This window comes from Cydia fagiglandana, chromosome 13 (assembly GCF_963556715.1).
Source record: "Cydia fagiglandana chromosome 13, ilCydFagi1.1, whole genome shotgun sequence".
Taxonomy (NCBI): domain Eukaryota; kingdom Metazoa; phylum Arthropoda; class Insecta; order Lepidoptera; family Tortricidae; genus Cydia; species Cydia fagiglandana.
The window spans coordinates 6992244-7015729 of NC_085944.1; the positions used below are offsets into that span (position 1 = coordinate 6992244).

At 39.9% G+C, this 23486-nt stretch overlaps 4 protein-coding genes and 1 long non-coding RNA gene across 5 annotated transcripts in view; 3 read left to right on the plus strand and 2 right to left on the minus strand.

Annotated features, from left to right (window-relative positions):
* The first annotated feature begins 1641 nt into the window (after window positions 1–1641).
* On the plus strand, window positions 1642–9047 carry LOC134670075 (notchless protein homolog 1). Its single transcript, XM_063527751.1, has 10 exons — window positions 1642–1854; window positions 2022–2179; window positions 2377–2513; window positions 2821–2995; window positions 3431–3605; window positions 4408–4552; window positions 5527–5716; window positions 7360–7523; window positions 8392–8518; window positions 8963–9047. The coding sequence occupies exons 1-10, from the start codon at window positions 1711–1713 to the stop codon at window positions 8973–8975; spliced, it is 1428 nt and encodes a 475-aa protein (XP_063383821.1). The 5' UTR covers window positions 1642–1710; the 3' UTR covers window positions 8976–9047.
* Window positions 8994–10781, minus strand: LOC134670077 (something about silencing protein 10). Its single transcript, XM_063527752.1, has 2 exons — window positions 10514–10781; window positions 8994–10426 (listed from the first exon to the last, which is right to left on the minus strand). The coding sequence occupies exons 1-2, from the start codon at window positions 10528–10530 to the stop codon at window positions 9052–9054; spliced, it is 1392 nt and encodes a 463-aa protein (XP_063383822.1). The 5' UTR covers window positions 10531–10781; the 3' UTR covers window positions 8994–9051.
* Window positions 10782–10943: 162 nt separating this feature from the next.
* LOC134670078 (cysteine-rich with EGF-like domain protein 2) lies at window positions 10944–12252 on the plus strand. The gene has a single exon (XM_063527753.1). It carries the CDS (start codon window positions 11073–11075, stop codon window positions 12189–12191), a length of 1119 nt encoding a protein of 372 aa, XP_063383823.1. The 5' UTR covers window positions 10944–11072; the 3' UTR covers window positions 12192–12252.
* Window positions 12253–13929: 1677 nt separating this feature from the next.
* Window positions 13930–14841, plus strand: LOC134670119 (uncharacterized). The gene is made up of 3 exons (XR_010099015.1): window positions 13930–14103; window positions 14251–14340; window positions 14713–14841. It is a non-coding gene; the product is annotated as an uncharacterized LOC134670119 (long non-coding RNA).
* Window positions 14842–14996: 155 nt separating this feature from the next.
* LOC134670112 (active breakpoint cluster region-related protein) overlaps window positions 14997–23486 on the minus strand; it is a 51444-nt gene continuing 42954 nt past the window's right edge. The window contains exons 17-21 of the mRNA XM_063527801.1: window positions 19182–19357; window positions 17951–18090; window positions 17502–17647; window positions 16691–16815; window positions 14997–16403 (exon numbers count right to left, since the gene is read on the minus strand). Of these exons, the coding sequence (XP_063383871.1) occupies window positions 16178–16403; window positions 16691–16815; window positions 17502–17647; window positions 17951–18090; window positions 19182–19357 (813 nt within the window). The 3' untranslated portion in view covers window positions 14997–16177. The remainder of the gene's footprint in view (window positions 16404–16690; window positions 16816–17501; window positions 17648–17950; window positions 18091–19181; window positions 19358–23486) is intronic.

Genomic DNA, 23486 nt, shown 5'->3' on the forward strand with positions numbered 1-23486 from the left:
TGATGACGTATTTTTCGTGTATTTACAAAATACGTAAATGGCGCCGCTTAGCATTTATTCATAAAATATTTTAAAAAATGGTTAAAACATGTTGTGTGTGGGGTTCTAGAAGTGAAAGCTACGCTGATTGTGGAATATCTTTTAAGGGTTGGTCACAATTATTCAATTTTACGATAAAAATACAAGAATACATTGTCAAACTCATTAGGGTTACCATGATGGCGGTACGATTTAGATCGGTCTTACAGAATTATTATTACGTACTTAATGTAAAAATAAGTTTAGGTACCTAAATAGTATACTAATAAATAAATAAAGATAACTATACTTATTTCGGCATGTTTAATTATTCGGTTCACGTAATGAGAGCTAATAATTGCCAAAAATTAAATCCAATGTCCTTAGACATTACAGACTCATATTTATACATAATATTTAATTACTGAAACGTTAATTCTAACTATTTATATATATGTAATCGATTCTATATAGGTTGAACACATATTTCCGTCCGTATACAACGGCGGCAAATTTGAAAATTTTGTTGCAATTACAGATCTACAATGACGCTTACGCTTAAAGAATAGCTAAAGTATGCAAAAGGGAAGTCATCACGTATATTAACACACCATGAGTATGATATTGATAGATAGTGATAGGTATTTTGTTAAATTATGAAGAGCATAAATAGTGTAAGATGCCGGTTTACACGGTTAAATGTAAGTTTTTATTTCGTTGTGTGCTAATATTTTATCATTTTAGTCAATAATCAAGATAATTTCGTGTAAAAACATAAATTGTTACGCAACGCTAGGGCTTGACAAAATGACTAGTATCGATAACCAGTCGGCATAGTAATAATAACTACAAAGTTATTTGCGAAACAAGTGTTAAAAGTAGGAATTAAATTCGCAATGAGTGGTGATTAATTAAAACACGACCGATGGCAGTGTTTTTGATCGATACGATTTGCGAATTACCTAGTTACCTAATGCAACTACAACGTTTTACCCGACCCTGGATATCTGTCTCGCTCTCTCTTATAGCTGTGTCTTTGATGGACGTACGGCGGACCACCTTCCTCACAATCGACCATGATCGCATTGATCGCGATCCAATACGCTCATCCCATCTGTAATAGATTTTATAACGACTAAAAGCTTTTATAACGACTAAATTAAGTAAGGTTGTGTGAAGCGTTTTACAGAAGGGAAAATGACTATCCATCTCTTTTCTGGGGCAATTATACTAGCATAGGGAAAATACAGTATTATTCTCTCTGATTATGTGCGAATGAGAAAAGAACCTGGCCAAACTATATAATCCATCTTATGCTAATATCCCACATTCATGTGACTTATGGTCACCCTAATTAGAAAGAGATGCAGGGCTCAGGTTTAACCTCTCATGTGGACACACTTTTTGGCCACTGTACACAATCCGGATTATTAATTCTAAATCCGTGACCCAATGTTGCCAGCGAATACACACAGAAATGTCGTCATAATCAAAATCATAGACAAATGATACGTTCGAGGAGCCCCTTATTTTGTAAAACATTTTTAAACAACGTGTTTCCAAGTGTCTGGAACATCTGGAGTGAGAACATGTGGTAGTGACAGTTCGCTTTGACAAGGCGAATATGAGGTTATGTTGATTAGTGAGCGCAAACTTTAATGTTTAAGTGCAAAAAATAAGTACTCGACAAATATGGATGTCGACAGTGATTTACCAAGTACTGTTCAAGCAAAATTTAAATCAGATACAGGAGAAGAAACCGGAAGTCCCTTAGATTTACCGTTAAACGTTACAAAGGACCAACTCCAACTTATTTGCAATGCACTCTTACAAGAGGTAATTTTGAAGACTGGCTTCGTATAAGTTGCTATAGAATTGAAGAAAACTAATAGTAATCTTGCCAATTAGTTTTCAGGTTCTCCTGTCACAGGGAATTCTCTCCAAGTAAAAATTTAACCTGTATATTTGAAAAGAAAATAAACTTTTCTTGTATTTCTTTTCAGGAAGACAAACCATTCTTGTTTTTTGTCAAAGATGTTGAAATAACATCTACGCTTAAGGAATCATTGGATTTAAAAAGTCTAAATTCAGAAGAAGTTGTAGAAATAATATACCAACAACAAGCAGTATTTAGAGTCAGGCCAGTCACCAGATGTACAAGGTAACAAATCAAATACTGAGCAGATTAGTTACTGCTTTCATATTATATTATTATTCTGATTACTTGTGTTTCCATGTACATTTATTCTGTGCAATAAAGAGGTATTGTATTGTATATATTCTGAATTTAAATTGATAAATAAATGCACATAGAAATACCTTCTTTTAAATAATAACATACCCAATAATACATTTTAGTTCCATACCTGGACATGCAGAAGCCGTAATATCAACAAGCTTCAGTCCTTCGGGAAAGCAGCTAGCAAGTGGATCTGGTGACACTACCGTTCGATTTTGGGACCTCAACACACAGACACCATTACATGTTTGTAAAGGTATATTTATGCATTTAGTACATTTTTGCCTTAAGTAGTAGACTTATCAGAATTACTACGCATTTAGTCAAGATAAATGAAAACTATGCAAAAAAATACTATAAATTAATTTTAATTTTTCAATTATTAAGAAAATGATACTGGTTTGAGAAGAAATTATCCAATTATATTTGATCATGTGAAACAGGATAAAATAGTACTTACTTTAGTCATATTAATTTATTTATTGCTTACTTGGATCATTATTTTGTTACTTATAAACTTTAGACTTAAATATAAAACTTAAAAAAAATCTTATATCATATAGGTCACGCAAATTGGGTGTTGTGCATAAGCTGGTCTCCGGATGGCACAAAATTAGCATCAGCATGCAAACAAGGCAAATTAATACTTTGGGATCCTGTGACCGGCAATCAAATTGGAAAAACCATGCAAGGACACAAACAGTGGATTACTGCACTGGCATGGGAACCATACCATAAGTATGTAAAAAGTACTTCAGTATCTCAAATTAATAATTAATCTATTTCTAAACTCTGATGTTTGTATCCCAGTGCTTAACACTCTCAATAGTTGCCACCTTCAAGCTTAATTTCAAGCCAAGAAGCACAAGAATGTTTCCTATGAAAGGCCATTCTTCTAATACTTCTGAAAAAGCTGAGAATGTTATAATTTGTCTGGCAATATTTAAATTGATATCTTAATGACTTGACTGACTGACTAACAAATTGATTGAGGTAGTTGCCATACAATGAAAAAGCATTTATTTCTCTTACTCACCCCCTGACACTCATGTTGTCATCCCCTCATACACTGGGATGTTTACCTTACTGGGACCTACAAAATTAAATAGTAATAAGTATTGAAATTTATTTTGGTATAGAAAAAAACCTAATTAATTTAAAATAACTTTCCAGAAACTCTGAATGTCGAAAGTTAGCCTCTTCCTCAAAAGATGGTGATGTCAGAATATGGGACACGGTGTCTGGTATCACAGTACTCAGTCTCACAGGACACACTAAGGCAGTCACATGTGTGAAATGGGGTGGCACTGGTCTAATCTACACTTCTTCCCAGGATAGAACAATTAAGGTATCTATTAACCCTTTGAACACTATATAGCAGGTATGTATATGTTGGCGGCCGATCGTGAGATCAGGCATATCGTGAAATTCCTAGGCATATCGTGAAACGTGAAAATCTTTGACTCATTCCCTGAGTCGACGGAGCCCTGCTACGCGGCATTTTGCCTATTATTTCTGGGCAGTTTGCCCTTTGGGCATCTGAAGCAACCTAACGAACCTATCTTACCTGTACTTATATTGGTTTAATGTGACTATCCTCAAAACAATACACAGGAACATTACAATCTGCCTGATCTTAATCCCTTATCTTATCGAAAATCAGTCACATGTTATAAAAGGTCATTCATGTAAGCAAGCCAATATAAACCTTGCATGCCAGTTTATGTGACTGTTAATATACCCTTCACATTACATTGATACTAATAATAGCATATGCCATAGTATTTAGACTCTGACCATGCATAAACTCGAATACCTATAATACATACATATTTATCCCTATTAGCTCCATAGTATTTATTATTTTGGCGCTCTTGGAGTCCCAATGTTTTTAGTCAAATCTTAAGCCCCCTCCACACTCATGCGCGAATCGCAGCGGGAAGGCGCTGATTCGCGCACGAGTGTGGAGCGCTGGCTTTCCCTTTGCTAAGTAGGCGTTCTCCATGTAAGTATTCTTTTTCTATGGTTTTTTTTCATACTACCAATTCAATTAGAATTAACGTTGCCTTTGATGATTTAACAGCAACAAAGCATTTGTCTGTTATTAATTAAAAGTATATAACTGAGATGTAACCATGAAAATGTTACAGGTATGGAGAGCAGACGACGGCATTCTGTGCCGAACTCTGGAAGGGCACGCACATTGGGTGAACACACTGGCACTTAGCACGGACTACGTTCTACGGACTGGACCCTTCCATCCTATCCTAGACCAGCAGGGATTCATGTCTGACAGTGAGTGTTGATTACCTGCTGAGGTTTTATCAAGATATTACATTATGGGTACTTAAAAAACCGGCCTAGTGCGAGTCGGAGTCGCGCACTAACGGTTACGTACCGTTATGCAAAAAACGACAAAAATCACGTTTGTCGTATGGGAACCCCACCTAAATATTTATTATATTTTGTTTTTAGTATTTGTTGTTATAGCGGCAACAGAAATACATCATCTGTGAAAATTTCAACTGCCTATAGCTATCACGGTTTATAAGATACAGCTTGGTGACTGACAGACAGACAGACGGACAGCGAAGTCTTAGATAGGGTCCCGTTTTTACTCTTTGGGTAGGGAACCCTAAAAAGGACTGTACAAGTTTATAAAAGATCGGCAACGTGCAAGTGACACCCTGGAGTTGCAAGTCTTCAGTGGCATGCTAAAAGAGGTACATAGAACAACTGTTGACAGTATTGACGTTCAAATCGGTCGCGAGCATCGCAAACCTCGAACGATTGGAGAACCGTCAATAAGGCCAGTTTTCCTAGAACAACACAAAATGTCCATATTTGTCTCTAAGAGACACTGTAGTTATAGTTCTACTCAAACATTGTGACTGACTGACTGTTCATTTATTCCCTTTGTCTTCTTATTCGCGCGTTATTTTGCCACGGCTCATTGGAGCCTGGGGTCCGCTTGACAACTAACCCCATGATTTGACGTAGGCACTAGTTTTTACGAAAGCGACTGCCATCTGACCTTCCAATCCAGAGGGTAAACTAGGCCTTATTGGGATTAGTCCGGTATCCTCACGATGTTTTCCTTCACCGAAAAGCGACTGGTAAATATCAAATGATATTTCGTACATAAGATCCGAAAATCTCATTGGTACGAGCCAGCGAGCCAGGGTTTGAACCCGCGACCTCCAGATTGCAAGTCGCACGCTCTTACCGCTAGGCCACCAGCGCTTTCATGTATTCCCTTTGTATTACAGAAAAAGTTTTACAACAGCGAGCCCTCGAGCGCTACCAAGCCGTATGTCCTAGCGGGCAGGAGCGCCTGGTGTCGGGCTCCGACGACTTCACGCTGTTCCTGTGGCTCCCGGAGAAGGAGAAGCGCCCTCTAGCGCGTATGACGGGACACCAGCAGCTCATCAACGACGTCAAGTTCTCGCCAGACTCAAGGTATTACCACAGAATAAATAATAGTACTGCCGTACAGAAAGGAAACTTCCTACATAACCGAAGTTTGACAGCGGTTCAGGGTCGAATCTTGCTATACCTTTCTAATATATGGCACTATGCCTTTCGGCTATTTAGGGTTGTCAAAATTCAAGTGATTATCTTATCTGTGGTCGTGCACGCAAAAGGAAGTCAAGTGGTGCCAACACCATAATTAATTGTATTTAATGTTAATAATAATAATAACTAACTAACAACTAGTCGTGTCAGCGAATGGTCTCATAGCGAAGAGTCTCGACCAACACCTAGAGAGACTCTCGCTAGGTGGTTGGATCAAGGGTCAGATGCAGAAGGCGGTAATTTTGGACACGGCGCGTATAGTACGTCGATTCCTCACTCTGCGGCCCTGACCACCGGCAGCTTGGGCCCCGCTGCCGGCGGCACCCTAGGTTAGGTTTTTTATAATGTGTTAATAATTTTTTTTTATTGTTTTCTAAGTGGTTTATATTTTACTTTTATATTCATATTATAATTAACCTAACTTAAGAAGAAAAATAAATAAAGAGATAACTAACTAATAATGTTAACAATAAGAACAATGTTTTTTGTTTAAAAAATGTTATGAAATAATTAATTTAATTAAAGAAAATATGTATGTACCTACTAGTATATATTTTTTGTAAATATGTATAAAATGTGACCTGTAAAATTTGCTTTTACCAATAAAGATCTGTATCTGTACCCTAATAATTGCTCGGAGCAATGCTGAGCCGAGTTTGGCCGATCTCAGGAGTTTCGCACCCCTGGTATTACCACAGAATAAATAATAGTACTGGGTACATAAGACTCACTCTCTAATAAAACGCGTCTTTTACGACCAGGACAGATATGACCGCTAGGTGGCGACAGCGCCACGCGCGGCTTATGGCTATCCACCAAGATTGGTGTGGAACGGATGTACTTGTACCTGTTGCAAAGCGACGAAATCGCGGAGTGAGCCACGCCTGGTATTACTACCTTCTTAACGTAAACGAATTCTATAATTTCTTCCTACATGGAACATTTACTTCATCTACGTAGCCTACGTAGGTACACTTGAGTAGGCACACCTCATCTTCATAATCACAAAGTCTATAAGTTTTTATACAAGGATCGTATCATGGGGCGTGTTTTAATTAAAATCGAGTATACTTACCTATACAAAAACCGTGCGCATGCAAACAATTTAGAAGTAACATGTACCTATCAAAACGCTAATAGCTAAAGTTACCTGTTTACTCTTAGATTATAATCTAGTTACCTATTAGGTACCAAATTAGTAAGGTCGTCTTGCAGCCTGTCTAAGATTTGACCTAAGTAGTTAAAAAAACCGGCGACTTGGATAAATTCTTCATATTTACAGTTCATTTTTAGCATTTGTGAGAACTCCATATATAAGATTAACTAGCGACCCGCCCCGGCTTCGCACGGGTTGACAAATTATACACCTAAACCTTCCTCAAGAATCACTCTATTGATAGGTGAAAACTGCATGAAAATCCGTTCAGTAGTTTTTGAGTTTATCGGGAACAAAGATACAAACAGACAGACGCGGCGTGGGACTTTGTTTTATAAGGTGTAGTGATTTTGAATGTACATTTGTACAGATTGATAGCGTCAGCATCGTTCGACAAGTCAGTAAAGCTGTGGGAAGCGGCGACGGGGAAGTTCATAGCGACGCTCCGCGGTCACGTGCAGGCCGTGTACTCGCTCGCCTGGGCCGCCGACTCGCGGCTGCTGCTCAGCTCCAGCGCGGACTCCACGCTCAAAGGTAACACGCGAAGGTCGCTAAGGGCTCATTTAGACGATGCGAGAACTCGTATGAGAGTTTCATACCATTGCGGGTTTTCATTGGTCGGTTGAATAGGACGTAACCAACAGTCCGCAATGTAACTAAAATTGCATGCGAGTTCGCGCGCCGTCTAAATCAGCCCTAAGGGTGGTATTCCATATGTCCATTGTCGTTGCGTTACGAATTATTATTTTAATATGTGTAACGTCCAACCTGTTAATAGAGTCGTCAACGTTCTTGAAAAAACATACATACTTAAGCACCACCAATGGCCAGTTAGATACCTAGCGGAATACGTACAGACCGTACAGGACTACAGAAGTTTATGTTCATGAAATCCATAAGTAAAATAAAATAAGAATTTTATTCCTATCTAAATCTTATACAGACTAGTGTCTCTGTGAGCTTCGTTCATCTGGACAGTCCTGGACTGTCCAGATGAACGCAGCTCACAGAAGAGCACCTGTCCTGTCCTGGACATATCTGTGCCATAGACCGTACTGTCACTAAGTCCTTTGTGCCAATTTCTACGAACGAAAAAACTAAGTAACTACAGAACCTTGCTGAAGCTGTTAAGAAAATAAATGCGACTTGTTACTTACTTCTTATTTACTCAATTAAAAACACAGCAATATCCAATACATATATTTATCGCCAAACTGCATGACGGGTTGGTTGGTGTTAGAGGAGAACATTCCGACATTCCGGACATACGAAAGCATGTTTGCCTAAGCTGAACGAAAGGTCATTTAAAAATACGTAACTATATGTCTTCAATACCATGCCGCTCCTGTCAGTTATATTTCTAGGAGATAATAAACTAATGCAAACAAACGATACGTTTTAGTATGGAACATGAAGACCAAGAAGCTGGAATTGGAGTTGCCGGGCCACGCGGACGAGGTTTACGCCGCGGACTGGGCGCCGGACGGCGGCCACGTGGCCTCCGGCGGGAAGGACAAGGTCTTGAAATTGTAAGTTCGTGCCCTATCCCGAAATTCTATGTTTGCATGCGACGCTTTATCAATTAAGTAGCATATTAATGCCTACGTGCAAATAGGAAAATATGATATTGAATTAAATCACTTGCTTTTGCAGATTGTTCCTAGTAAATTTAATAGCGACAAATAAATTATTGACAAATAGTGGAATGACGTAATTGAAAGTGTTGGATTTAATATTTTGTCCTACATGCAACATTGTGTTTTTGTTTCTTGGCACCTAGTAACACCTCGATTCTTAGCATATTCCCATCTGTTCCCGCAGCTCGCAGTTCACATAGCCAATTAATGGTAATTTATACAGAAACCAAGAGAAGAACGTTATTCATGTACATTCATTTTGGTGGTCAATTAGTCCATGGTAGCATAACAGGACAGAAATAGTATATCTACATTATGTATTCTTTTTTGTTTCAGATGGCAACATTAAAAATCAAAAGCGGAATAATGCAGTACATAACTTTATTGTACAAAATATAATAATAAAATACATAAGCATGTATTCATTACTTAATTTTAATGCTCTTTTTCACATTAGCCTTAATACCTGAGGCTTCACCACCATACCTAGTTACCTCAGTGCGAGGAGTACGGACTGCTCCCTTCCTCCTGATCTTAGCCTTCCTGTACTTGAGTTTATGTTTGACTCTAGGATTTCTCTGCTCTCTCTTCCTATGTGGAGTTAGACCCTTGTTCTTGGCTATCTGATAAGTAATTTCTCGCTTATCTCCATCAACAGGTACAATGTCGTGTGATGTGGAAGGTTTACTATCATCCTTCTCTTGAGGTAGGGCATCATTATCTGAGAATCCACTTTCTTCAGATTCATCATTATTCTTAGCAACATGATCAACTTCAGATTGATTGTCTTCATATTCATCTTCATTATCCGATACACCTGTGTCTTCTCCTTCATCTTTCTCCAAAGCAGAAATAAGTTTAAGTTTCTTTGATGTTGGTTCAGCAGGTACATTCTCTGATTTGCGTTTCTTGCTTACCTCCTTTTGCTCTGTAACTTGTAATTCTAAGTTGTTGCTAACAGCATGTAATATATTGTCTATTTGGGGCTTCACCACTTCGAGGTAGATAGGCTCCATCTTATTTAACATCTGTCTGTACTGGTAAAGCTTTTTGATAACTGGATGATTCTGTATGTTGATTCTTTGACTTTTAAGTAATAAATAGAAACTAATATTAGTGCAGTAATTTAGGATAAGATCAAAATTAGTCTTTACAAATTTTGAAGCTGGACATTGTGGTAGTTTTCCATCATTGACAAGCCTTAAAACTGGATGTAAATCATCTTTAGCCACTGTCAGTTTAGATTTAAAATCATCAATCAAACCGGCAAACTCTGGGCTCTCCTTTTCTAGTAATTGTAGTTTTTGCCTCTTGGACATCTGACTTAAATCACTTTTTACAACTGACTCAGCATCTTTAGCTTTGGCGGCAAGTTTATTGATATAGTCTTCTGTAAAATCTTCTTCACCAAGTTGTTCTAAAAGCCTTTTTTGAATATTTCTTGCCTCTTCTTCTTCGTCAAGGGCTGCTCTTTCATCGTTTCCAAAGCCACCATAGTCCTCATCAACATAGTCAGTAGCATAGTAAGACCTTTTGTTTTTGCCCCAAGCTTTAGAGTCGGGCAAATCATCGTCTGACTTTTCCTGCCCTTCTACGTCACTATCTGCAATGCCTAAATCATCTTTTTTACCATCGGAGTCCTCATCAGACTCTGAGAATGCGTACATCTCTTCCTCACTGTCAGAGTTTTGGTGTTTCCTTTTACGCACCTTTTCCAGTAGTTCTTTTTCTTCTTCAGAGTACTCATCTTCCGAAGCAGAGGGCTCATAGTTGCCCTTCATGTCGAATTTTGAATCAACTCTAAAACAAAACATCATAACATGAAATTACAGTGAGTGCATTACTTATTCTAAATAATAGCCAGGTAGCAACTGAACCAAGGATTACCTTATTTTATCAGCCATCGTGACTGGAAACTGGATTTAATTCATTAAACTTCAAATTGCATGTGGGACCTAGGTTAGGTTTTGAAATCTGTGGTAGCAAGCCACCATAACCTTTTTATCTTAGCTGCAATTATGTACACTGATTACTAGCTTTACTGAAAACCACTGTTACTTGTAATTAAAGAGTTCGATGATGAATAGCTTCGATATTATTATATTTGTCTTTCATGCTCTATTTTCGATAGAAAAGACAACTCACTCAACTCAATGGAATGGAATGAATGGTATGGTGAATGGATGAGTGAGTTGATTTTAAAACGTCCATAGACAATTAAGCTGTTTAAGTTAGTGTAAAAACTACCGGTGGTATCGTATTGTAATTGACAGTTGATGATTATTATCTCGGGTCTCGGTCAAACCGAATCCTGTAATTACACGTCAGTGTCAAGTGAAATATACCGGGGAAGAGACGAGATTGAGTTTCAGACAAGTAAAATAAGACTAACTTTGAACAATTAGTTCAGAGAAGGTTTAAAGTTATCCTGTTAAAACCGATAAATATGAAGGTATTCGGTGTAAAACTTATATCACTATTGGTACAGTTGCTTTTCATTCATAAAATTACTTGTAAAAAAATATCTTTGCCTGATATTGATTTACATTCTGCTGGTAGAGTGGATGATTGCAAAAAATGTAGAATATTAACAGATTCCTTCAGCTACTGGCTTACCAAAACATCTCGGGGTAAATACGAAGGAGGGGACGCTGCCTGGGAAGAAGCCAAGCTGAAATCGTACGCACGGAGTGAGATGAGGCTTGTGGAAATACAGGAAGGTCTTTGCTCCGAAGTGAAAAAACATCAAGATCAGTGCTACGCTCTGGCAGAGGAAGCTGAGCAACCTTTAGAAAAGTGGTGGTTCCATGAGGACCCTGAGTCTGTTGATCTATACACATGGTTGTGCATTGAAACTCTTCAACACTGCTGCCCTGAAAACCATTTTGGAGAATCCTGCACTCCATGTCCATTACACAAGAATAAAATATGCGGTGGTCGAGGAAAATGCGCTGGAGAAGGAACGCGTAAAGGCAATGGCACATGTATTTGTGATAAGGAATTTGCAGGTACTTTTTGTGATGATTGTGCTAAAAATTACTACAAAGCAAGCGAAGATTCCTGTCAACAGTGTCATAAAGCTTGTGCGGGTTGCTCAGGGGATGGACCGGCAGCTTGCACTGCATGCAAGAAAGGCTGGGAGTTGCAATCAGGAACATGTATAGACATCAATGAGTGCTTGATCTCAAGCTCTTGTAAGGCTAACCAATACTGTGTGAACCGAGAAGGATCCTACAGTTGTAAAAAGTGCCATAACTCATGCAAGACATGTGCAGATGATGGCCCCTCTCAATGCACTTCTTGTGAATCCAGTAGTGTATTATGGGATGGCATGTGTGTTGATGATCAACAAAGAAGTGACCTTTTACAAAATGCTCTTAAAAGGTTAGCCCTGTACTGTGGGCTACTTATTATAACATATTTTACATACAGAAAATCAAGGATGCTAGCCACTCTGGTTGTGATAGTTATTGCAATTTACATTTATTATTCTGAAGGCATTTCAAGAATAACATTAATAGATTTATTTTTTAAATTATATTTAACCAATTCACCAAGTGTTTAGTAAATGTGGCTGTGTTTAATTTTAAGTAGAATGAAATATAATTTCACATTTTTAATTAAATCAATTGATGTAAAGATGTTGTGTTTTACTTATACTCTGTTCTGTTGGCCCCTAGAAGGTTTCAGTGTAATTATGGAAACATGTTCCATTTAAAATCTGGGCATACCTACCATTTCAGTATTTTAACACATATCTAATTGTCAGTTAAAATTAAGTATTGTAATTTACAGTCCAATATTCAAATGTGCCACCTAATGTACTGTATGTAAGCAATAAAAGACAATACTGATTAAGTAAGGGTTCCCACCCTAGGGTGTTAACACATTCAACACCAAGAACCCGACTGTCGGGTACACTGTTCGTAGCGACTACGCGCTACATACGACGAAACCGTGGCTACGCGCTACGAGCGTAACCCGTAGCACTTAGTGGTATTGAATGTGTTAAGAGTAATGAAATGAAAGAGAGTTTAAAGGTGGTAATAAAAATACATTTTATTGCAAATGTTACATTACTACATTTCAGTGTCATATATACAAAAATTCAATACAGTGTGGGAGTAAACCTGGTTGTGTAAATACCTATAATACAGCAGGATTATTACTAGCACAACTTATTAATTAGAGAATCTTATATTGAAATAATAATAGCAGACTATAAGGTAACATTCATAATACAACTGTGTACAAGACTGGTTAATAAAATTCATTTGGCAGCAGTAAGCTTGTGAACTTACTGCCCTCAGTCTGACAAAGAATTACCTTCTAAATGCTTCTATGATGACTAATAGTAATTTCGAAACAGTGTCAAAATATTGCTGTGCCAAATGTAACTAAGAAAACTTCCACAAAGACATCCTCAAAGCATAGTTCAGTGGAAGGTAAAAGATCAACTATCAACTCTAAGGGATTGCATAGTTGTTATTGATGTATAAACAACATTAGTTTAGATATATCAACACTTTCAAGCACAAAATAATATGGCTTAAAAGACTGCAGATGTATTAATTGGCAAACTTTGGCAAAATTTATTGGAATTCTATTAAGTATTCCATAATATGAAATTATGGCAAAAACCCAAGTAATATTGTCTTTGGTGAAGAAAATAAAGATGTAAAAAGAAAAAAGGTACAGTTTGGTCAACTAAATTACTAATATATTAATTATATCAACATAAATCATAAATGTCAATGGGATTAAACAAAAATATAACACAAATTTAAAATGGATATAACCTTCCTCTAAGCTTTTATCAATTTTTGGTAATAATATTTACTTTTAAGTACATACTAGTCTACTTGTGAAATAAACACCTAATACTATGTCTAAGCTAGCGAGCGAACCTCACCTAGTGCAGCGAAGCAGCCGCAACCCCGTACTGACAACAATACCATAATTGAACATATTAAATAAAGACGACTAGCATTACAATGCTACGTGACAACCGAAACATCATCCCCTATATTATAATAATAATCATTCGTCTCCTGCACTATTAACCGCAGACAGATCCATAATTAAATAAAAAAATCACTTTAAAATAATTTAGTCTTCCACAAAGCTCTTGCTTGTGCTGCAGTCATACAAAACTAAAACTTACTTTGATCAAAGATGTTTTGTCGAAGGTAGAAAAAAAGTAAACAATTTATTCATATCAGTCTGCTCCAATTTATATGCTAATTAATCATTTATTACAATCATTATTATTAATTGGGTCCCACTTCCTAATACTCACTGAATCTTAAATTTCTTTTCGACCCAGTAATTAAAGTTCAAAATTGTTAATAAGCTAAATTTCTGGAAATGATATTATGTGTAAGTTCTACACTCAGTCTGTTTTACTTCATGGAATGTCGCATAACACTTGTTACTTACATCATCTGATTTTGAATGTAATTACGAATACTGGCCGCGTAGCCAAGATGCCGATCGCTTACGCTCCGTAGCGATCGAAACGCAACTGTCACTGTCGCACTAATATGGAAGTGTGATAGAGAGACATAATAGTTTTCGTTGTCGAAACGATAGCGATTGTAACCTTGGCTAGGCCGGCTGGTTAGAAATAATACACGTTATTCCAATAATGGATTCTTATTTATAAACCGTAATTGCACTTAAATCTGGCAGTGTATTTAAAGTATATACAGGGTGTCCCATAAGTGACACGTCACAGTGACACTGGAGGTAGACCAGGCCAAGAGGACCCAAACCAACTTAACATGACCCCAGTAAAAGTGGCACGGTTTTCGAGTTATTGCCAAATTAAGTTTTTTCATAAATTTTGACCGTTTTTTGAATGAATTTATGATGCCGTACACATAAAAAAAATTAACTTCGAGACCTTTCCCAGTGTACTGGCACTAACAATGTTAAAAACGGCCAAAATGCATGAAAAACCTTAATTTGGCAATAACTCACAAACCGTGCCACTTTTACTGGGGTCATGTTAAGTTGGTTTGGGTCCTCTGGTCTACCTCCAGTGTCACTGTGACGTGTCACTTATGGGACAACCTGTATGCAAGCCTAAATGTATTCGTTCATGAATTGTAATGTACTTGTTATTATTTCACTTTTATCTGCCGGACATAATTACAGGCTAACTTATATAAACTTGGCGATTATTTGGCCGGTATCTGTTTTACTCCCAATGTTACAAATGTAAATAAAATAAATAAAGTACAATGGAATGGACAACTGCATTATCAAAATAACTGTCGTATTCTAGTATGCCCTGTTCTAAATACAAAATGTAACTTAGTTTCAAGAACAGCACACATTTATGTCGTGAGCCTGCTGACTGACTAACACAGATTTCTAACTATTAATTCTTCAACCCTTCCTTATATAAATCTACCTATGTCCGCTTATAGAGTTATTAAAAAGAGAAAACTTGTGTGAGCGAAGCCGGTGGCTCCAATACAATTTGCTACGATACTTTGTTGGGCCACCATTTTGTGACCAAAAAATGAATACTCAGAAAAATTGTAATTTAGAAAAAAATCTTACATTTACACTTACTTCTAATTTGCACGAACGCTAAGGCATTTTAAATATTTGTCTTTGATTGTAACCGTAGTTTGAGTATGTTTTGGCTCGTTCGAGTTGACTATCTAACTTAACGCCTATTCGTTAACAGGAAATATTTTAATAAGGACAAGCGTTCGCGCGGAAGGACGTGGAAGTTATTTCTAGGTTCATTTCAGAAGTAGTTTCCCTCACGCAGACATCAAAACGCCAAAGTTAGTTATAAAAAGAAGTATACAATTTTAAATGTATGCGATTTTAACTAAGCACTCTGTCGTGCAAAAAATACTAATATATATTGTAAATTAAGGATGCTTTATTCAAAAATAAGTAAGTGTCACACGCAAACTTGGAATGAAAGCACTTATAACTCTTATACCGATTATCGATATAAGTATATTTAACATTTTAATCGCGGAAGGTAATGTTATCTTTAGCACGCGATAGTGAATTAAGTGGTATTACAATAGTATAGTACCATTTTTGTGTGACTCAATATTTCAATATGTACTACGCATAGAAATCGAGCGCCATCCTATAATTTGTCAGGATTTTGAAATCAGAAAACACCCAAGAATTAAAAAAGTTCCAGAGCATTAACATCCCATAAACCACTGCCCACTTACAGACTTTTTTATATTTATATTTATTTATTTATATGTGTTAAAAACAATATTTTCGCACCGAACATTTTCCTAACGTGTGAAAGCCACCTTTCTTAAATCGGCAAGGAGTAAAAAACCAAAGTAACAAAAAAAAGTATAGATACTCCTACTCCGGACGCAATAACTTTGCACATACTCGGTAAAAATACATATATACTTATTCCATAGAAGCGGCACACTTGACATAGCATTTCGCATTAAAACTTAGCGCGGTCCGTTTCTAGCGGTGTAAAATTTCAAGTTTCTGTAGGGATAGGTGAGTCCAGTCGTCGGGCACTTGTGCGAGTGTCGGGCGCGGTCAGTTGGCGCGGTGGTGGGAGGAGAGCTGCGCGGCGAGCTGGCGCTGCTGCAGCAGGCAGTAGAGGATGCCGGCCTGCGCCATGGCGTCCACGGTGCCGGCCGCCAGCTGGTCGGCGCGCAGCTTGGCGCCCGCCGCCGCGCCGCCCGGCCGCAGCAGCGTCGGCCCGAACACCGTCGCCAGGTTGTGCAGCGACATCTTGTTGTCCGCCTCGTGCTGGTTCACTCTGAAACACCATTATTATACGTTACGAGTTTCAAAAATGTATCTTATCGGAATAAACGATTCGAGCGCCGAGGAGAATTAATGTAACTTTTTCGGTTCCGAAATGGTTCCGGTTCGGCTTTGTCGCTCGGATGGACCGCTTCGCCACGGCGCGAGGCATGTGCCGATCTAAATTAACCTTCGTTTCAGAAACAAATAGCATCAAAATGGCCCGTTATTTGGCTGATAAATTTAGATCCCTGAGAGTTGAGGGGTTTAAGATTGTTCTGAACCGATATAGACACTCACTTGACAAAATGGTTGAGCAGGAAATCGATGCAATTCTTGTTGAGGTCGGGCAGTTGCGCGAAACACTTCATAAGCGCATGCCGCCGCGTATGCGCCGGACCGGAGTCTACTGAAGTGCCTACGCCCTGCAATACGTAAACAATATAAATTAATTTATAATATTTATTTTCAGGCAACTAAAGTCCATATAGATATACAAATCATTTTCGCGATACAGTTTTCTGCTGCGTCACCTGTTCAGGTGTAGGATTCACCATCCTCCATTCCATTTTATGGTGGATACGATGTTCTGGTGTACACGCTATCATTGACTTCTGGACAAGCCAAGTGCCTCGTCCGCAACTATTGCCTATTATGAAAGTCACAGTTTGTGTGTCGTGGAAGTGGTTATTCAATTCCCTAGTAGATATCGTCAGGTGACAAGCAAAAGTCACCAATTTCTAAAAAAAATTAAACAAAAATCGACCTTCTTTTAGTACTAATATGGTTCACTATGGCTATGAACTTGTGGTGGTACTTAGTGACTTTTGCTTGTCACCCGACGATATCATCTTAGGCCCCCCCCCACATCTAGCGTCTTTCGAGCGTCGGCGTCTGGTCAGCGCTATGGAAAATGACGTCGCTGCGCAGTTGCGTCGACATTCGGCCGTAGAGTTGTAGACGCCGACGCTCGAAAGACGCTAGATGTGGGGGGGGCCCTTAGTGTTACTTTCTTTCAAATTAAATTCGGATAAAATTTCGATTCTTTGACATTTAATTTTCCCGGTCGTTATTCTATTCTGGACATTATCTCAATGGAATAAAGTCGCACCTGTGTTGCGCTCCAAGCTTTCAAAAAATCAGGGTACAGCGCATCAGTGAACAGCGCTTCGGGTAGCTCTCGTAGGTACAGCTTCAACACGCCGGTCACAGAGTGGATGTCAACTTCTTTCAGCAGTTGTTCTGCCTCGTAAGCGTCTGCAAATTCATTCAATGAATATTATAAAGCGAAAACATGCGCAAAGCATAGTGCAATAAAGAAGTTATAGTCAAAATTATCAATGAGAGTCATATTGAAACCGTTTTCGTAAGACATAAATACAAAAATTCTAGCTAAATGAAACCTGTAATACACATTCTGTGTACGTACGGGATTTGAAAAGTAAGAGTAGCCGCCGTTTGTAAGTTTAAGTTACCTGTTTGATTGCGTTTAAAATAGACAGCTGATCAGTAGATCTATGTAAACGATTAGTATATAGTGGTTAGAAATAAGGTACTGACTGGTCTCGAAGCTCTTGCGCAGGCGCGCTAGGTCGGAGGCGCTGCCGGAGACGCGGTACACGCCCACCTCCAGGATGCCGCGCCGCTCCACCTCGCGCACGCACGCGCTGATGATGAACGGGATGTTGCGCTTCTCACGCCTGGACAACACACATAAGAAAAATAAGAATAAGAATGGTTTATTGCCACATACATGAAAATAACATAGAGTTAGAATTACTTACATAATAAAATACAACCGCTAAATTATCAAATTATACAGAGCAAAAGGTGACAAGATTGTTGTATTAGGCAGAGTTCCAGTCTCAGCGTGTGCCAGGCCTAGATGCCAGGCGTTGGTTTTCAGACCGTATCCACATACATATTTAATCTAAAAATAATGTCATCATCATCCTCCTCGCGTTATCTCGGCATTTTGCCTCGGCTCATGGGAGCCTGGGGTCCGCTTGACAATCTAAATGTAAAAATAATGTAATATAATTAAAATTATATTAGCTTTAGTCACGTCCAATAGGCTAGTGAATTGATCTGTTAAATCCTATCAGCTACTATCAATTATCTATGAAACCTCAAAAAGATATTGTTAAAATTATTATGTGAATGCATTCTGTGTCGTGATAATAAATCTATCTCTTTACATAAGTAAATGTTGACTTAAAAATAATGTAAAGGGAAAAAGTTCAAGTTCAATCGTGTATTTTCAGCGTTTTTCCATAACCATTTAGTTTATTTGTAGAAAATTTATTTACACCGACCACGGCAAGAAAAGTGTTAAGTGGTTCGCTAAGAAGAAGTTTGCTGTCTCATTTCTTATTTCGCTATCGAAGGAAAAGAAATATAGGACACGAGATAAAGACAAAACAATACAGGCCACGGACACAACAAGATGTCGCGTTTAACAACCTCCTCCTTTTTTGAAGTCTGTTAAAAAGTGGAACCGTTTCGAGGCTATATTGTATTTAGAACAAGATTTTTGGATCTGCGCGATGTCGTTAGTTTTGTCATCGATTGAACACATTAACTGCCAGCAACTCCCTAGGGAGTTCACTGTTCGTAGGCGCTTTTCGCTACATACGGTTTTTCCCGTGTTATCGGCTACGCTCGTAGCGCGTAGCTCGGGCTGGCACTGAATGTGTTAATATTGTTTATCCCGTCATAATATAGTCTATTTCCCGGGAAATAGGCGTGATTATATTTATGTACGTATGTAATATAGTGTGTATGTACGTACTTGGCGACGCTGGTGATCTTGGCGCCGAAGAGCGTGCCGGGCTTGGCGGCGGGCACGCGGCGCGCGGAGTGCTCGGGCGGCAGCAGGCGCAGGCGCAGCGGCAGCGCGCCGCCGCCCAGCGCCACCGTGCGCGCCGCCCCGCCGCCCGCCGCCTCCGCCGCCCAGGACCGCGACAGCTGCCCGAGGGAACATTCATTAACATTCTGACCCACCGTTCCGGGGGTGTGTCTCGTGCGAACGCATATTATTTCATCTATTAGAGAATTTTCTATCTACTAACTATCGTACAAACAGCGACACTCTTTACTGTCCATCGGTGAACTTTATTACAAAAGGCCTTTATTACAAATATACCTATATACCTAAGACCTTAGAGAATATAACCAAACGGAGTGGTCATTAACAGGCGTTCCCCTCTGTCGAAAAAAGGCGGCCAATGGTCAACCACATGTCAAACACATGTATGGACTGACGTTTATGTGACATGGCTTTGTTGACGTTACGTATACATTTGATGTGCCCCTCCTCCGCAAAAAACGGCAGATTATTTTGTACCGAAAATTATAGACATGGCGTCTCCATTGGTTATATCATCTAAGCCTAAGACCCATGTATACCTATGTTTTACAAATAAAGCATTCTGATTCTGGTCCACCGATGGACAGTTACGAGTGTAGGTGATAGTCCTACAAATATGTATCACTTTAACATTTTATCGTTTTATATAATTTGTGGTCCCCACGGGCGAGACGTTTTGACGACCGAAGGTCTCCATTTTTCTGAGCGTTTTATGAACGTATTTGACACAGAAACGACACATTTGAGATCTCCAGAAAATAACCTATTTTCTAATAATTGATACAAACTGATTCCGAAAATATAAATTTGCTATAATTAATAGCACATCACCACGTGGTATATAGTCACACCAATAAAAGTCTGCAGGGGATTTGATAGCCCGCGCAGTGTAAGCGTTATTTGGGTGCGTATCATAATGAATATGCACTTTTGGTATAATTTCAGTTTATAAACGTTCAAAAAGTATAATTATCTTATGTATAATGCACTAAATGTATATTTTCAATTAGTATAACATAAAAATAATATAACATTCTATATACATATCGTTGTTTGGTATACTATACATATAAACTAACTATATTTCAATTTCAATTTCAATTTCTTTATTCATAACGTAAGTTACATGTCAGTTAATATAACATTTATTACGCATATAAATTAAAATAATTAATAAAATCTCATATAATTATCTGAACAAAACCTTGGTAAAATTATTGGAATAGAATAGCTCAGAATTTCAAAATTCCTAGTACTTAACTAATAATAACTGTCAGAAAAGTAGGTTAGGTTAGGTTTGAACTGTGACCCCTCAGAGAAAAAAAACTGCTACCAGAAAAGTGGGTTAGGTTAGGTTTGAACTGTGACCCCTCAGAGAAAAAAAAACTGCTACCAGAAAAGTGGGTTAGGTTAGGTTAGAACTGTGACCCCTCAGAGAAAAAAAACTGCTACCAGAAAAGTGGGTTAGGTTAGGTTTGAACTGTGACCCCTCCGAGAAAAAAAACTGCTACCAGAAAAGTGGGTTAGGTTAGGTTAGAACTGTGACCCCTCAGAGAAAAAAAACTGCTACCAGAAAAGTGGGTTAGGTTAGGTTAGAACTGTGACCCCTCAGAGAAAAAAACTGCTACCAGAAAAGTAGGTTAGGTTAGGGTTGAACTGTGACCCCTCAGAGAAAAAAAACTGCTACCAGAAAAGTGGGTTAGGTTAGGTTTGAACTGTGACACCTCAGAGAAAAAAAACTGCTACTAGAAAAATGGGTTAGGTTAGGTTAGAACTGTGACCCCTCAGAGAAAAAAAAAACTGCTACCAGAAAAGTGGGTTAGGTTAGGTTAGAACTGTGACCCCTCAGAGAAAAAAAAACTGCTACCAGAAAAGTAGGTTAGGTTAGGGTTGAACTGTGACCCCTCAGAGAAAAAAAAACTGCTACCAGAAAAGTGGGTTAGGTTAGGTTAGAACTGTGACCCCTCAGAGAAAAAAAAAAACTGCTACCAGAAAAGTGGGTTAGGTTAGGTTAGAACTGTGACCCCTCAGAGAAAAAAAAAACTGCTACCAGAAAAGTAGGTTAGGTTAGGGTTGAACTGTGACCCCTCAGAGAAAAAAAAACTGCTACCAGAAAAGTGGGTTAGGTTAGGTTTGAACTGTGACACCTCAGAGAAAAAAAACTGCTACTAGAAAAATGGGTTAGGTTAGGTTTGAACTGTGATCCGGGCGCGTTGTGGTATTCCCAACTAAGAACGGCATGGGGAGACGGGAGATGGCGTGCGGTGTTCCACAGGGCTCGGTGCTGGGCCCACTCCTGTGGAACATTGGATACGACTGGGTCCTACGCGGGGCCTCTTTGCGGGGAGTCAGCATTACCTGCTACGCTGATGACACCCTCGTATCGGCCCGTGGCAGGACCTACAGGGAGGCCGCCTATGTAGCTACAGCAGGGGTTGCATACGTGGTGCACAGGATTCGGGCGCTAGGTCTGGAAGTCGCACTGCACAAATCTGAGGTTCTGGTCTTCCACGGGCCTCGGAACAAACCACCGGAGGGAGCCCAAATTACCGTGGGAGGAACTTCCATCGCCGTCGGGTCGACGATGAAGTACTTAGGACTCGTTCTCGATGGTAAGTGGAAGTTCGAGGAACACTTCAGGCGCTTGGCTCCGAAATTGCTGGCTGCAGCCGGAGCCCTTGGGCGGATTCTCCCAAATCTAGGCGGTCCAGGAGGAGCCTGCAGGCGGCTTTATATAAGTGTGGTGCGCTCAATGGCGCTTTACGGGGCGCCAATATGGGCGGGCACCCTGAGAACTCGAAGTGCGGCGCTATTGCGTCGGCCGCAGAGGGCCATAGCTCTCAGGGTGGCTAGAGCGTATCGCGATAACTCGCACGCAGCAGCCGGCCTGCTAGCCGGCAGCCCGCCTTGGGACCTTGAAGCCAAGGTTCAGTCTGCGGTCTATTGGCGGGTGCTAGCAGCAAGGAGGGAGGAAAACTGGCCCGCCCCTCAAGAAGTTCGCAAGTGGCGGGAAGAAGCACGAGAGGTGCTCTATGAAAAGTGGTCGGAGCGTCTGGAGATCCCGGGAGCTAGCCGGGACCTGGTGGCCGCTTTTCGGCCTGTTCTGAAAGAATGGGTCGAATGCAAGCACGGTGTAACCTCCTTCCACCTCACACAGCTCCTGACGGGGCACGGCTGCTTCGGCTGGTACCTGTGTGAGAGGGTGGGAAGAGAGCCGACGACAGTGTGCCACCATTGTGATGGAAGAGCCGTGGACACGGCCCAACACACGCGCGAGATATGCCCTGCGTGGGCGGAGCCTCGCGCTGCTCTGGCCGCGGCTGTGGGAGGAGACCTCTCACTGCCGGCGCTAATACGCCGTATGATCAGCAGTGAGGAGGCATGGGCGGCAGTGGCTTCCTTTAGCGTCACCGTTCTGACGCAAAAGGAAGCCGCAGAACGATTGCGCGAGGACGACGCGAACTCGCTTCCTCAGCGCCGAAGGAGGCCAGGTAGGCGGAGAAGAGCCTTCGCAGCTAGGATAATGCCGCCTTAACGGGAACCTGCGGGTGATGGGTCGGGAGTTCCATCACTCGCCTGAAGAGGTTTCGAGCTGGAAGGCCCTCAAGTGTTCCGAGGTGCCTTCAGCGGAGAACGCTGCTAGAGCAGCCCCAAATGATGGGCTCGCAAGAGCAACGCCGATGGGGTATCGGAGGTCTACAATCGAGTTCCCGAAACCCCGTCAACAAAGCGCGCGGCGGAACACCCCAGGGGGTTTAGTCCGTGGAAGTCGGACATACCCACTGAGCTTCTCCCGGGCCAGTGGAATCCATAAGGATTCCCCCTGGGTCATCAAAAAAAAAAAAAAGGTTTGAACTGTGACCCCTCAGAGAAAAAAACTGCTACCAGAAAAGTGGGTTAGGTTAGGTTAGAACTGTGACCCCGCACAGAAAACAACTTTTGGTATATTTATTGTGTAGCGGAAGCAGTTATAAAGTTGACCCAAAATTTTTTTATTAAGCTATGAGCTTCATCACATATGTTCCTTGAGTAATTCTAAGCATTTCAAGCCTGGGAGGCAATAAGAAATGTGTGTCTACTCGGATTTGTAATGGATTCAAACTTTCAACCCCTTTTTATCCCTGTTAGGGGATGAATTTTACAAAACGCTGAAATTACTTTTCCTGTCTTTTAACAATATCCCCAAATACAAAGATTCAAGTACCGCGTTCGAAAATTTTTTTGATA

Excerpts from the sequence above, each read along its gene's own strand:
- LOC134670078 (XM_063527753.1), top strand. The coding sequence starts at position 11,073 with ATGAAGGTATTCGGTGTAAAACTTATATCACTATTGGTACAGTTGCTT.
- LOC134670075 (XM_063527751.1), top strand. The coding sequence starts at position 1,711 with ATGGATGTCGACAGTGATTTACCAAGTACTGTTCAAGCAAAATTTAAA. Across the intron at positions 1,855-2,021 it reads GCAATGCACTCTTACAAGAG|GAAGACAAACCATTCTTGTT; the intron begins GTAATTTTGAAG and ends ATTTCTTTTCAG. Across the intron at positions 7,524-8,391 it reads CGCGGACTCCACGCTCAAAG|TATGGAACATGAAGACCAAG; the intron begins GTAACACGCGAA and ends GATACGTTTTAG.